This window comes from Lissotriton helveticus (assembly GCF_964261635.1).
Source record: "Lissotriton helveticus chromosome 1_1 unlocalized genomic scaffold, aLisHel1.1 SUPER_1_unloc_14, whole genome shotgun sequence".
In the NCBI taxonomy this organism is placed as follows: Eukaryota; Metazoa; Chordata; class Amphibia; order Caudata; family Salamandridae; genus Lissotriton; species Lissotriton helveticus.
Window position 1 is genome coordinate 606,845 of NW_027611653.1, and position 15,995 is coordinate 622,839.

Genomic DNA, 15,995 nt, shown 5'->3' on the forward strand with positions numbered 1-15,995 from the left:
GATCATAGTCTTTGCCCCATCAACAGAGTGGTTGTAGTGTCTGTCAACATCCCCAGAGCCAGGCTAAGGGTCTTCGGGTCAATTTTGGGCCTAGTCATGCAGTGCGCACAAAGTATCTTCTGCCTGCTGAGGCCAAAATGAAATCAGGATACCAGAGTCACTTGCAGCTCCATTTCTCAAAGCAATGGTGCATGGGCTTTGGCCGAGGTGGGGGAAAGGGTGACCAAGCAGGGCTCAGCCAGTCTATATTGTTGTCTTCCCCTAAAACAATTGGCCTCTGATATTTACATTTATTTATGTTAGCCTTCATTTCTAAAGCCACAATATACTGCAGCAGAACTTTGAGCTGGACGAGGGTCCTACCAATCAGGGCGGAGTGGGAGGAATTGTAATATAATATACACATCTAAAATGAAGAGTAAATGCAAGTTAAACTATTCTGTATGAAGTGGGCAATTGCTTAGTGTTATAATTTCTGATGTCTTCGTCTCAAACTGGAGGGTCGCTAATTTGAATCCTGGTTGGTACACTAGGGAATAGTGACTTGTATATTTACAGTTCTAGGACATCCCTGCCTGTGAAAGACAGCACTTTGAATAGGAAAGCCAATAGTTTAAAGAAAGAATTAAACAAAATATAAAATACGCTACACAAATTATTGGATGGGCTGCAGAGAGTATAAGATCAGTCGCGCTTTATTTGCAAAAAGGTAGAACGTGTAAAGGCTTACTGTGCTATCAGATGTTACCTTTTTAGTATCTGCAATCATACTGTAGCTAGTGTTGACCTTTTTTTTAGGTTGCATGCAGCCTACATAGAGAAAATGGCCCTGCCGGGGCGCTCTCCTCTGCGCCTAACCAATCACAAAGCGTTGTGATTGGATTAGGGGAGAAGGAAGAAGGAGGCTGCCTAAAAGGGCGCCAGGACTCCGGAGCAAGCAGGGGCTGAGGCGGAGGCGCGTGATGTGGTCCTGGAGGAAGCAGGTACGTTTTTTTATTTTATATAGATAAGATACTGATAGATTACCCCCCCCGGCGTGAACTCACCCGCTTTGCCGGCCGCTTTGGTTTACATGACCACATGGGACCCGATTAAACGTTCCCACCATAAATGCTTCATCTTCCTAAAATTATGGAACCCTATCATTGAAAACAATTGGCTATATATCAACAGCAGGGGTCTTCTTTGATTGACAGTGCATGGTAGCACTGTTTGCATGAATTTGCGTATTAATATGCCACGGTTCTTACGTATAGTGTCACCATCGTTTCTCAGGCTGACAAAACCAAAAGCGTTCTCTGTTAACAAGCAAGATGCTATCACGGTTTTCCAGCGTACCTTATCCTCCGAAGCATTTTGTAGAGAAGGCTTGTGCAGTGGCGTAACGAAAGTTGAAGGGGCAAGGTTCACAGAGGGGCACCCCTTTAGGTTTAATCCGGAGCTCTCCGGCGTGAGTACAGTACTGAGGGGGCTGCGGGTGATGTGGGTGCCTTTGTTACATCCCTGGGCTTGTGTCTTTGCTAACTATTCAGGAACTTTCATAACCGCATAGCCACGTAACAGTTGAGCTGAAAAAGACACTGGAATAAAAAGAAGATGGCGTTTTCCCAAGTGGAGTATTGGTTAATAAAGATAGTCTGTGAGACTCAAACACGGTGCACATAAAGCCGCCCACCCAGGGTAGACAATACGGTTGTATCAACGTCTAGTGCAGTTATCTGCATCAACAACGTTCTTTACTAAGCTCTCAACTGTGGATTACCGTTAGCATCCTAAATCCCGCAGTCTCTTCACTGTAAAACAGAGCAAAACAAATCAAACTTGAAGACAATATACATAGCATGTGCATATTTACTGATCTGTTGTGTCCTGTGAACACTATTCCAATCTGATGACAGGCTTTTCAGGAGTCATTGGAGGGTTGAGCGCTGAAGTGCCTGGCCTTGCCTGCAAGAACTCTCTGCCTGTTTTCTGCTTCCCGCCGAGCTGCTTGTGTTCCTGCTTGGAAATCGGCATCTCTCCCGACACAATATATTATCTGCCGTTTCAAAGATGCTGCCGTGTTTTATGTTGATAATATCTTAATAGCCTCCCCTGCTTGGGAAAACGATCTAAATGACCCGTCCTCCAGTCCACCCTGCCAGGGCCGTATCTGTGAACCACGGATTGTCTTCCCTGCAGTGTCGTCGACCAGATGCCAGACAAGCAGGAGGCATGTCACACTCTCACTGCCTGTTATGTGTGGCTCCGTCCTTAATCTTTACGATAGTGAACTTTATTATTCTTTTCCTGCTAACAAGCTGTGTGGCTAAACTCTCATTCACAGAGGCTGCAGAGGCACCAGAAGTCCTCTGCGGGGCTTCCCGAAGAGGGACACATAACCATGGGGTCAGGCCACTTTTATCTTGGCTGTTTTTAGGTGTAGTCGCAGCAGGGAATGTACGAAAGCAGTTTTTCACTCCCCATCTCGTGCAAAGTGCCAGTGGGTGGGTCAGTTCAAGACTTAGGGCCAGATGTAGGTAATCCAGATTTACCGATTCTAAAATACCGAATTTTACAGATTCGGTATTTTAGAATCGGTAAATGGGATGTAGGTATTCATTCGGTAAGTATTACCGGATCAGTAAGATTTGGTAAATATAATACCGATTCGGTAAAAGGGGGAACACATTGAAGGGTGGCAGGGTGTCACTTTGACACCCTGTTGCACCCCTAAATAGTGTATGGGTGCATATGTGGCACACCTACATGCCCTAAGGGCATGTATGTCTGCCACATGGCACTGTAATAATTTGAAAAAAAACTTTGACACCCTGTTGCACCCCTAAATAGTGTATGGGTGCATATGTGGCACACCTACATGCCCTAAGGGCATGTATGTCTGCCACATGGCACTGTAATAATTTGAAAAAAATTGCTTCTTTTGGGGTTTTTGATATTTACCACCAACTTGTAGTTGGTGGTAAATAACAAATCCTAAAATGGGAAAAGTACTCATTTGAGTGCTCCCTACATTAAGGTCTCGGTAATTTAGCGAATCGGTATTTAAGAATTCGGTAATTTACAGATTCCTTAAATTACCGATTCGGTAAATTATCGAATTCTTAAATTAGGCCCCTACATCTGAAAAGCCTAATACCGGTCGGTAACGGCCGAAATTCTGTAATTTTGGCCATTACCGACCGGTATTAGGCTACCTACATCTGGCCCTTAGTTGTTTTTTTTAACCTAGCTACCTCATTACTCTTGGCATTTGCCCTTCTTTCAACAGACTACTATCGGAGCTGGCTGCGTGTTAAAGAATCACACCACAGGCTGCGTACGTACATAATAATCATAAGTGTTTGTTTTATTAAATCATTTTCATCTGCTATTGTGTTGTACAAACTGTGAAGAGTTAATTTTTTTAAATCGGGGCTGCATTGTGACAGGCGTTACCATACCAGAAACAACCTTTGTCTGCAATTGTTTAAGCAGTTCTTAGTTCATTAATTATTAACTTCTTTCGAGTGGTAGATGTATTCAACTGCCTCGCAATGACGTCGGGAATAACACCAATTCATCAGAAAAACTTTTCATTCATTGGCTAGGATTTTGTTTTCTCACACCGAGGCTCATCTATAAGCTGAGTGAACGGGAACTAGCAGGCCTCGTTTTTTTAAAATCATGTTTTTAAAATATTTTCTTCTGTTCGATATGGCTCTGTCTTTGAATTTGCCCCCATGCTTGTCTATGCACGCTGGAAGCCATTGAGCATGGACTCTACGGGTATCACTTGTTGTGATGTAGTATGTGGGATCTGTCTCTGTGTAGCGTGTGGTAGTAGTGGAAGGCCTTATCTTAATTTAGGGTAGGTGTTGTCTGTCCGTGTTTTGGTGCAGGGCGTCAGTAGGAATGACGAATATGAGGTAGGAGTCCGAATAGTGGGATTACACTCTCAAATTTGCTTGAAAATGCACCATTTGCACCCTCCGTAGGTGGTTCAGTCTCGCTCGCTCGCCACAGTGAAGTACAACAATTGTTTTATGCCTCACCACTTTCAAATGTCACCAGCCGCCACTGAGAGAAATCCCAGGTACCTCTAGTTTTGAAAAGCTTCCTGCATGGGATGTTCAGATACAGTGGTTGAATTAAACCTTGGAGCAGCACTTGTAGTGTTGACTTCTGGAGTCTTGTAGTGTGTGCTGTATGCAGTAGGACTGTCTCAATGCTCTACGGAGCTCATAAAATCCAGACTCTCATTCATCTCAGAGCTCGAGCTCTGTGGCATGACCAGTAGAACTGCAATAAAGAAGATGACCTAGAACAGTTCTACCTCTCCCAACCTTTGAACTGATCATTGAGGAAAGAAGCCCTTGTCTGGAAAGCAGATCTACGCAAGGCACAGCTGACACAAGCCCCTGCCTGGAAGGAAGATCTGCACAAGGCACAGCTGACAGAAGTCCAGCCTGGCAGGAAGATCTACACAAGGCACAGCTGGCAGAAGTCCACCCTGGAAGGAAGATCTGTACAAGGCGCAGCTGACAGAAGTCCACCCTGGAAGGAAGATCTGTACAAGGCACAGCTGACAGAAGTCCACCCTGGAAGGAAGATCTGTACAAGGCTCAGCTGAGAGAGGTCCACCCTGGAAGGAAGATCTGTACAAGGCACAGCTGACAGAAGTCCTGCCTGGAAGGAAGATCTGTACAAGGCACAGCTGACAGAAGTCCACCCTGGAAGGAAGATCTGTACAAGGCACAGCTGACAGAAGTCCTGCCTGGAAGGAAGATCTGCACAAGGCACAGCTGACAGTAGTCCACTCTGGAAGGAAGATATGCACAAGGCACAGCTGAGAGAGGTCCACCCTGGAAGGAAGATCTGTACAAGGCACAGCTGACATAAGTCCACCCTGGAAGGAAGATCTGCACAAGGCACAGCTGACAGAAGTCCTGTCTGGAAGGAAGATCTGCATAAGGCACAGCTGACAGAAGTCCACCCTGGAAGGAAGATCTGTACAAGGCACAGCTGACAGAAGTCCACCCTGGAAGGAAGATCTGTACAAGGCTCAGCTGAGAGAGGTCCACCCTGGAAGGAAGATCTGCACAAGGCACAGCTGGCAGAAGTCCACTCTGGAAGGAAGATATGCACAAGGCACAGCTGAGAGAGGTCCACCCTGGAAGGAAGATCTGTACAAGGCACAGCTGACAGAAGTCCACCCTGGAAGGAAGATCTGTACAAGGCACAGCTGAGAGAGGTCCACCCTGGAAGGAAGATCTGTACAAGGCACAGCTGACATAAGTCCACCCTGGAAGGAAGATCTGCACAAGGCACAGCTGACAGAAGTCCTGTCTGGAAGGAAGATCTGCATAAGGCACAGCTGACAGAAGTCCTGCCTGGAAGGAAGATCTGCATAAGGCGCAGCTGACAGAAGTTCTGCCTGGAAGGAAGATCTGCACAAGGCGCTGCTGACAGAAGTTCTGCCTGGCGGTGACCTCAAAGCAGTGAGAGATCCACAAACCACTAGACCCTTCAAGCCCAGCTAGCCACACTGGACACAATGTACATCAAAGGCCTGATTTAGATTTCAGGGGATGGTTTATTCCATCACAAATGTGACAGGTATCCTGCCCGTCCCATTAAAAATGCATTACATCCTGTGGCAATCATAATAAAGCAGACAGGATATATGTCACGTTTTGATTAGGCCTTGGAATAGTTCACAGAGTTTTACTCTGCAGAACTCCACGAAACTTCACACTCTGCGGACTTCCACAAGTGGCAGAGTTTGTTAAATTGCGCTGTTCTCACTGATCTTTCGTGCCAGGAGTTTGTCCTGCATTGTAAAATCAGCATGAACGGCACTACGCGTCACACCAGAGGGCGCTGCTGCTTTCTGCCGCTCGAATTGACATTCTAATTGAGTGGCAGCTTCATCAACGAGAATGGCAGATTTCTACACTCAAGTGGTCGCGACCTCCCTAAATTAGAAGTCTCACCAGGAGGAGGTCTTGCGCATAATATATTCTCACAAGCGCTCGCCACCTTACCGTTGGTGAACCGCTTGTGAAAAAAACTCAGTTCTGCATCACTTTGTGGAGTTTTTTGGAACTCGGCACCTGTCGGCAAAACTTCGCAAGCTCCCCCGGCAGAGCGGAATTCTTCTACCACCCCTAGTTTTCAGGCAATAATCTGTTGGACAAACTCCTAACTAGGCCCTATGTCTGCAATAAGTGTTGTAGAAGAAGTGAGATCCATGGCCTTGTGACTATCAGGTCATTATCAGACTTCTGATGAACCCCACAGAGTGAGTGTGCAGCCAGAGGGCAGTAGGGGGGCCGAAGGACAGGAAATGAGATAAACTAGAAGATGGCAAATATGGAAAGGTAGAAATGCTGCATCACCGGTGGATAACTGACACCTCCTTCCGATCTTCCAAAGGCCCATCCATTCACAAAGTGGCATCCAGGGCCCCAAACGGACAACATCATGCCAGATGCCATGTAATGTTGGAAAAGGGGGAAAAAAGAGTAATATGCACACATCTGATGCGGGGATACGTAAGGTAAATTATTGGTTGTGATGGATTTTCTATAAGTACTAAATGACTGATATTGTTGAATATTAAATTATATGAATCAACGTTTGTTTGCCTTATCTGCGCTTATAATGTAAAGGACGGGCCTTACATTGAACCCCTCGCTCTGTTTTACACAAAAGCCCCGGAAGGAGCTGCATCTTACAGACTTTATCTACTTTAGGAAGAACTAAAGACTTGCTTTTTAAAGTTGTCTTCCAGGGCCAGAACCAGGCTCTGTAAGCGGCACTAGTTTCAGGGAGATGGACAGATGTTATGGCGATAGGAAACCCCCTCAACTCACAATAATGTTCCAATCTTCCAGGTTAGAAGAAACCAGAAATGCTTGAACCAAGGAGCTGTTGAAAGTGTCAAAGGTGACTTATGAACAGCGAGTAAAGACAGGAGTTGGTATTTGAGATGATCTTAAGTGAATAGGAAAGAATGAGAAAAAGTGTGTAAATGGAGTTACTTTTGTTGTATACTTCGTAAAAAGAGTTACTGGAAATTTTACAGCCCAGCCTGATCCATCTCTTTTTCTAAAATCTACTGTTGTTTAAATGAAATCTTGACCATATGCGTCTATCTTAAGCTATGCCTCTAGCACTTGGGTGCCCCGTGAGTTACTTTGCTCAGTTACTCTGTAAACATTGGTAAATCACCTCCTTTTCAGACATTAATAAGATGTCACGTGATCAAATGAACTTTTAGTTAAATATCTGTGTATGATGAAATATTCCTTGCTAAGTTTCAAAAGTGATAAAGAAGAAGGGGGAGATTTACTAAGATTTTGCACTGTGTTTACGTCACAAAAGAGGCACAAAATGGCGCAAAATCTTTTTTCCTAATTTACTTTCCAGCGCTAAACTTGTTTAGCGCTGGAAATAACGTTAAAGTAATGTGACATAGCATTGTTTGGCATTACTTTGTGCCATGGGGGTCTGCCAAGGTTGGTGCATGGGCGTTCCCGTGCAACCAGATAACTAGGTGCAAGGAAGGAGAAATGCTTTCATTTCTTCTTCCTTTTCTGACTTTGCATGTGTGCTGCACTGTACAACACGTATACAAAATGGTAAAAGCTTTCCCTCGTGTCGTGTAGTATTTTGTACAGGAAGGGTGTCCTTCCTGTACAAAACCCATGCTGGACTCACAGACACACACACGCTAGTGCTCTGGTGCTAAGGTGTGTGCATGGCGCAGGCCTTCTGTAATCAGTGCCGGCGCAAGGGAAAGGAAAGGAGAGAGCCATATCTCTGAAAATATGGTGCTCTCCTGTTCCCACTCGCGTAGCTAGGGGGGGTGAGGTGGGCGCTCCGCCCCAGGCGACACCATTTTTGAGGCGGCAGCCGTCCCGCGGCACTGGAGGCCCGTTGCGCTGAGGCGGCCTTTAAAATGTATTTGGGATTCTTGGGAACGATTCACTGGAACTAAAGAAGGAACACAGTGTCCCATAAATTATTAAGGCGGCCGCAACGGGCCTCCAGTGCCACGGCCGTGCTGGGGTAGAGTGCGTCTGAGGTCACGTGACGTCTGGAGGGAGAGAGAGGAAGTAGGCAAGCGGCAGCGGGGGAATCTGAGGCTATGTGCTGCACGAGACTCAAGTGAGTCTCTCTCTCAATGGCACAGCCTCCCGACACGATGCAATCATCCGTCGATTATCATGGCGCAAAACAGATACTGCAGGCAGCTGGCGGGCTAAGTCAACAGGGTGGCCAGCCAGGCCAGCCAGGCCAGCCAGGCCAGCGTGGCGCCTGAGGGCCGCCCAGGACGAGGGGCCCACATCAGCAGGCGCAGCCTGGAAGAACTGGGCTGCAGCAGAGAGAGAGTCCTCCAAGAACTGTAAAAGTAAGTGAGTGATTTAGTCGACTAAGTCGGTGACAGTAACAGGTGGTGCAACTGACATCATGCATGCAAAAAAATATTGGTAGCAAGATAAAAAGTGGCATTAAATGTATGTGGAAAATAACCCTGTGGTAATGAGGTAGCGCTTATGCAGTAATTTCATTCTTTTCAGGACGATGACGTAAGCAGAGAAACAGAAGGGGGTTCCCCACAGGGATTTGGATGGTCGGCAGGTTAAGGGGTTAAACAGAGCAAAAGATCAGCAATAAGAACCCTGCCGAGTCACAATACGTGACGTAAGCAGCACTGAACGGCACTTACATTATCAACCTTCATTGTCTGACACGCCAAGTTTATCCAGCAAGACAAAAGCGTGCACTTTCTTAAAGGATATGTTCAAGTGCCATCAGGTAATTTGGGTCATCTGAAGAACTATTACGTGCTTGAACTTGTTCCAAACACGGATATAGACAAACTAGAAAAGCAGATTGTTTTGTCGCATTTAATAGTTTACTCCAAAATATGACGTTTCCTGTATACTTTCCTCTTAATACATTAACAATCTATACAAACTAAAATTGGGAGTTGTCGATTAAATAAAATTAACAATGTAAGAATTTCAGTTGCGCTGTGCAATAGGGATTAAACACTTAGACATGTTTAATTAAAGTAATCAGAAGCGTAATAGTTGCAACACACTGACAATATTTGAAAAGACACATGTTAAAATTGGGGTGCAACAGAGTAGTGTGAGATTTTCGGTAAAAGCAAAACTGACCAGATTCCAGCTTTGGCTGCCAATATTTTTTCAAACTCAAAAACGGAGCCTGCTGATGAGAGACCAGAGAATTCATGAAATGCTTGTAGATCCAACTTCGTTTGCTATGTTTGCCATACATGTATGTGCATGTAACTTGCATGATCGAGGTAACTATTAGCAGCAATACTACGTGTCTCTCGGACATCTTTCAAGTGCTCACCGTCCTTCCCCCCCCCCGGGCCCCGGGCGCCACAAGCTCTAGCTACGCCCCTGCCTGTTCCCTTCCTGTCGCGCCACGCAGCATAGCCTCGCAGGGGGAGGGCTGCGCTGCATTGTGTGGAGTGTCGTTTACAAACAGTTAAACATTGTGAATTCTCCTTCCATTATGTTTCAATTTAGTAATTTTAAATATCTTTACATCCAACAGAAAACAAGCCTTGAATGTGTGAAATGACCATCAATAATGAAGCGAATGCTGAAAATCTTCAATAATAGCAGAATAAATGAGCTACGGTATTCAGGAAGTCATCAGCGCAGTCGGCGACAGGGGAACCTGCACACAAACTGACAGATCCCGGATGAAGCATCAAGGGCAGTTCAGTGATTGTAAGAGTCTAAGCTGTGCACCTTCACGCCACAAGACGGAGAAATGACCGTAGGAAAATAAAGGCAACAACAATAACAAACCGCCTCCTGTATAAACAAGTGTCCAACACCAGCTTTGATCCTGGGATCGGTATGATGTGATTACCGCAGTGCTCTATTTAATAAAGTGATGACAAGCCATCATTCCGTGCTCTAGGAGAATTGTAAACTCTTTCTGGACAAACCACAGTAACCAGAGAAGAGCACAACAGAGCGGAGCCAGACAACTGTCGGGTAAAGGAAAGAGGAGTTCTTCTATCTACAATACAACAGACTGTCCCTATTTGCACCGGTCAGAAGGAAGATACATCTTTACCCTCAAGCGTGCATAGCCATAATCCAATCTAAAGGCACAATTACCTACAAAGACACCTTCTACGTATTAGGAGTGTGGCAAATATTTGGTGGCTATCGCATTTTATTGTTAAAACAGAACAAACATGGAAAATACAGCACACATTTAAAGTGTGTGAGAAAAACACAAGTGCTTTATAAGCCATGTCGGCCCATCAGGAAATGCAATCATGGGATGTAGACAAATATATACCCGACCCACAGACACTAACCAAGAAGGAAGAATCATACACATGCAGCGAGAGCTTTAGTTTGACATCACTACGCAAGCTTCATCAGCACACGTACATGGGACAAAAACCATTCAAGTGCAGTGAATGTGTCAAGAGGTTTAGTAGGTTATCAAACCTCCAAAGTCATCAGCGAACACACACAGGGGAAAAGCCATTCAAGTGCAATGAATGTGGGAAGACCTTTAGTCGATTATCAGTGCTACAAAGTCATCAGCGAACACACACAGGGGAAAAACCATTCAAGTGCAGTGAATGTGGGAAGAGCTTTAATTGGTTATCAAACCTTCAAAGTCATCAGCGAACACACACAGGGGAAAAACCATTCAAGTGCAATGAATGTGGGAAGACCTTTAGTCGATTATCAGTGCTACAAAGTCATCAGCGAACACACACAGGGGAAAAACCATTCAAGTGCAGTGAATGTGGGAAGAGCTTTAATTGGTTATCAAACCTTCAAAGTCATCAGCGAACACACACAGGGGAAAAACCATTCAAGTGCAGTGAATGTGGGAAGTGCTTTAGTAGGTTATCAGAACTACAAAGACACCAGCGAACACACACAGGGGAAAACCCATTCAAGTGCAGTGAATGTGGGAAGTGCTTTAGTCAGTTATCACACCTTCAAAGACATCAGCGAACACACACAGGGGAAAAACCATTCAAGTGCAGTGAATGTGGGAAGAGCTTTAGTTGGTTATCAAACCTTCAAAGACATCAGCGAACACACACAGGGGAAAAACCCTATCATTGTAGTGAATGTGACAGTAGTTTTCGCTGCTCTACAGCATTAAAGGATCATCAGCGAACACACACAGGACAAAAACCATTCAAGTGCAGTGAATGTGTCAAGAGCTTTAGTAGGTTATCAGAACTACAAAGACACCAGCGAACACACACAGGGGAAAAGCCATTCAAGTGCAGTGAATGTGCTAAGTGCTTTAATCAGTTATCAAGCCTTCAAACACATCAGCGAATACACCGAGGGGAAAAACCATTCAAGTGCAGTAAATGTGCAAAGTGCTTTAGTAAGTTATCAAACCTCCAAAGTCATCAGCAAACACACACAGGGGAAAAACCATTCAAGTGCAGTGAATGTAGGAAGAGCTTTAGTTGGTTATCAAACCTTCAAAGACATCAGCGAACACACACAGGGGAAAAACCCTATCATTGTAGTGAATGTGACAGTAGTTTTCGATTCTCTACAGCATTAAAGGATCATCAGCGAACTCACACAGGAGAAAAACCATTCAAGTGCAGTGAATGTGGGGAGAGCTTTAGTCAATTATCAGGACTACAAAGACATCAGCGAATACACACAGGGGAAAAACCCTATAATTGTACTGAATGTGACAGTAGTTTTCGCTTCTCTACAGCATTAAAGGATCATCAGCGAACTCACACAGGAGAAAAACCATTCAAGTGCAGTGAATGTGCAAAGTGCTTTAGTCAGTTATCACACCTTCAACGTCATAATCGAACACACACAGGGGAAAAACCATTCAAGTGCAGTGAATGTGCAAAGTGCTTTAGTCAGTTATCAAGCCTTCAATGTCATAATCGAACACACACAGGGGGAAAACCATTCAAGTGCAGTGAATGTCCAAAGTGCTTTAATCGGTTATCACATCTTCAAAGACATCAGCGAACACACACAGGGGGAAAACCATTCAAGTGCAGTGAATGTGCAAAGTGCTTTAGTTGGTTATCACACCTTCAAAGCCATCAGCGAACACACACAGGGAAAAAACCATTCAAGTGCAGTGAATGTGCAAAGTGCTTTAGTTGGTTATCATACCTTCAAAGCCATCAGCGAACACACACAGGGGAAAAACCATTCAAGTGCAGTGAATGTGCAAAGTGCTTTAGTCAGTTATCACACCTACAAAGACATCAGCGAACACACACAGGGGAAAAACTATATGATTGCTGTGAATGTTTGAAGAGCTTTAGTCAGTTATCAACCCTACGAAAACATCAACAAACGCACACAGGGGGAAAGCCACTCGAGTGCAATGACTGTGGGAAGAGCTTTAGTCGACGATCAGAGCTACAAAGTCATCAGCGAACACACAGGGGGAAAACATAGAAGGGCACTGAAAGTGAGAAGGGCTTTTGTCAATTTTCGATCCCACACTGCCCTCAGTGAATACACTCCTTCATTTAACTCACATGGAAATAATCCTAGAGATGCAGAGATTCTGGAAAGAATTTAAGAACATCAAAAATAATATTGACCCATCTAAGGACATAGACAAGAGCAGAACAGTGCAGTTATTGTGAGAGGAATGAATTACGGAAAAAGATCAAATTCAAATTATGTATGACATTGAAATACCAATGATAGAAGACCTGAATAGCAGTAAAGAAGAAAACCAGATAACAGTATTTGCAGAATTATAAAAGTGTTTGTTTCCAGTGATTGTTCACTTCCGTGCACATAGCAAAGTGACATGATGTACCAGGATACACAGTTGGAGACAAGCACAATGTGGATTAAAAGAAACATTGTTGATTTTTATTTGGTGAAGAAGAGATACAAAGAAAAAAATTCAATCGCACCTGACCACACTACCTGTAAAAGCAACACTGAACAATACTGGGACTAACAGCGGTATCTTCAGCTAACTTATCGGATTAGTGATAAAACCTATAAACCCAACACACCCAGAGTGGACATGTTGTCAGGGCTCTGGAGATGGAAGCTTCATTGGTAAAATGCATGTATTACTATTAACAAATGCTACTGCAGTATATGTAATGAACTAAAGCGAAGCACAGGTGTTCAAGAAATAACCTATTTTGAGATATAAAAGAGCACATACCTTGTTTTTAAGTAACGTTTGGTGCATCTTTTACACACTGTTATCGGTCGTGCCTCGCGCCTTATTACTAAGTGCCTCTCCGACTTGGCGATGTGGTGAAATAGCGAAATCCCACATCAAAAGCATATATGTCTCAGGACAATCAGTTGCACTCCCAGCAACTCGTCTTCCACACTGATTGTTCCTTGTTCTCAAATGTTCTGAAGGATTTGTCATATGAATGCCAGAAGTGGCAGTGACATTCATGAAGCTAAAGCTAACAGGAGGGTGTGGGAGATAGAGAGGGGGAGAGATAAAGAGAGCGAGAGAGACAAAGAAAGGGGGAGAAAAAGAGAGAAATGGAAGGAGGGGGAACAGCACGTTATTTGTACTCACCTAAAAATAGAAGAAGCAGCCGAATACATGCCAAAGTGTGACATCACCAGAGAAACGGGCTGAACACCTGTGAATTGATATGTTTATTTTTAACACCTATAGACCCATGTCATGCCAATAAACAGGGCACAAGTAAGGAAAATAGTGAAGGAGCCCATTATCATATGCAAATCACAGAGACGTCACATGTAGTGACATCACAAGAAGTGATATCAGGCCCTTATAATAATGTTCACGTGAAAGGTTGACGGCCTGTTTTAAAAACAAAAGATAAGAAACATAAAATAATGTAAAAGTACGTTTTTGGTTTCAGTTTTTATACATCATGTGTTTTTCCCACTTTTAGTTTGTAACTAAACTCGGAAATGACTGAAAGTGTAAATATTTTTAAACAGATATGTGGAACTTGGAAATTACATTTTTAAACAGTTTTCAGTGAATAAATAAAATTTGCTTTTAATTTGCGCTTGTTTCCTGACGTTATTCCTTATCCAGCCCCTAAGCCCCAAAGTGTTTCACATTTACAATGTATTAAGCAATAGAAGGGCTAATTTTGTCAAGTTCTCTGTCTCTCTCTTGCGCCACTCACACAAACAAACACTCAGAGGCCTGTGTCTGCAGTGCAGGGGCACAAAGTAACAATTACCAGTTGCAGACTAAGGATCTAGGTGGAACTGAGTCCCGTTTCTAGATAATAGTGGGGGGACCCCTTAAACTGTGGCTACCCCCTCGACTTGTGCCGTGCTGATAAAGCAATAGTGAAATTGAGTAATTTATGATGAATTGAAATGAGAGAAAGAGAAGAAGAGAGCGTGGTGCAGGATATATTAAAGAAAATGAAAAAAAGCGACACAAGACTTTACCCTGTTCGGTGTACTAGCACTTTACGTAAGCAAGTTGTGCTGTGTGTTGTGAACAGGCTGTCACCCCCTTTGTATGTAAATGAGCTTCTGTGACCAGACACCCCAGGCTCCCATCTCTTCTAGCGCGGATGATAATGTGAGCACTGTAAGGTAATCACAAACTAGGGCTTTATTGAGAAACAATCGGCTTCCAGGTCCCACAGCTGTGGTTATGTAGTTCTTTATTCGTTTTTTTTAATTTACTTTAATTTGCAGCAATTCTCCAGGTTACTTTTTCTCAGTATTACGCTTCAGGTCGCTCATAGCTCTCCATCAGTTAAATGTGAGGTTTGATGTAGGATTTGTTGCAAGTGTTCCTAGACCATGTTCCAATCCCTTTGTCCTCGATTTGTCGGCATGGGTTTTGTCCACACACTGGTCTAGGATGGGCCTTCTCAAGGTAGAAGGCGCTGTAATAGGAATAATAAATCAGACATATATGAAATTGTATGTAAACAAATGTGTGCCTTTCAGTTATCAGGCACCCCCAGACCCACATCTACACATGGAATTGAGCACCAAACTAAAGTGACTCCTCCCTGTATAAATATGTGCCATCAGTAATCAGGCTGATCGTTCTACTGATGTTGACAGCAAATATAGTTTCTGGCATTGTGCACATTGGCCTAAATTTTAATTGGTGAAGTTTCACGCAGTTCCGCTGATGCGCACAGCTTATAAGGTTTGTGGATATTGTGCACTGTACGCAGATCACTGAAGATCACCCTTAAGTAGTAACTAGGTGAAAACATAGCTCGTACATCATGCAAGATGTCACTGCCCCTCCCTTCTTGTTGACATCTCCAGAAGTTCCTCCTCTCTCGTGGAAGAAGGTTTCCACACATTATGCTCGTGTCTGTGCCACTTAAGCGCAGGGAGGAAAGCCTCATTGCTAATGCATTGTTTGGGCTCTGAGGGATAAGAATTCTTTGAACACCTTCCTGAACTCTCTGATAGTGACTCCGACACTCTTAATGAATACGAGATCTGCTTCAAAAAGTTGGACTTGCACCACCTCCCCAAAGTGAGTACAGTCCTTGAACAATATCACTTCGGGAGAAGGATGCAAAGGCAGGATGAGTCGGTCGAACAGTACATAACTACCTTGCGCAAATTGGCTTCCACGTGCAATTTTGGTGCCGCTTTAGGGGATCGCTTAAGAGATTAGTTCATGTTAGGATGCACCCTCGACAAAACAAGACATGCCCTGTGGTAAAAAGACACACCATCTCTTCAAGAAGTGCTGACCATAGCCAAAAGTCATGGGCATTCAAAAGTGTGTGTTGATATTATACGCAAAGACAGTACAGGTGATAAAAAGGAGAACATTAATGTCAAGGTGGTGGTGGATAGATTTGTTAAACCCATATTGAGCACCACTTCAAAGTCCTTTAACACAAAGAATTTTCACAGGAAGTGCTTCAGGTGTGGCAACTCTGGCCATATGGCCAGCTTTAATCCGTTGCGTGCGTCGGACGGCCCCCTAACGTCACAGTGGGCATGTGTGGA

The 15,995-nt window shown here is 44.1% G+C and overlaps 1 protein-coding gene and 1 long non-coding RNA gene across 3 annotated transcripts in view; both read left to right on the plus strand.

Annotated features, from left to right (window-relative positions):
• The first annotated feature begins 802 nt into the window (after positions 1-802).
• The window catches only part of LOC144805555 (uncharacterized), a 32,858-nt gene continuing 17,665 nt past the window's right edge, over positions 803-15,995 (plus strand). The window contains exon 1 of the long non-coding RNA XR_013605541.1: positions 803-983. This is a non-coding gene — a long non-coding RNA (uncharacterized LOC144805555). The remainder of the gene's footprint in view (positions 984-15,995) is intronic.
• LOC144805548 (uncharacterized) lies at positions 9,658-12,813 on the plus strand. 2 transcript variants are annotated; one of them, XM_078672079.1, is made up of 2 exons: positions 9,658-10,432; positions 10,511-12,813. In XM_078672079.1, the coding sequence occupies exons 1-2, from the start codon at positions 10,299-10,301 to the stop codon at positions 12,471-12,473; spliced, it is 2,097 nt and encodes a 698-aa protein (XP_078528205.1). In that variant the 5' UTR covers positions 9,658-10,298; the 3' UTR covers positions 12,474-12,813. The 2 variants fall into 2 exon arrangements, with proteins under 2 accessions (XP_078528205.1, XP_078528204.1); XM_078672078.1 differs by having other exon boundaries at positions 9,658-12,813.

Coding starts and splice junctions, on each gene's coding strand:
- LOC144805548 (XM_078672078.1), top strand. CDS start 10,299: ATGTCGGCCCATCAGGAAATGCAATCATGGGATGTAGACAAATATATA.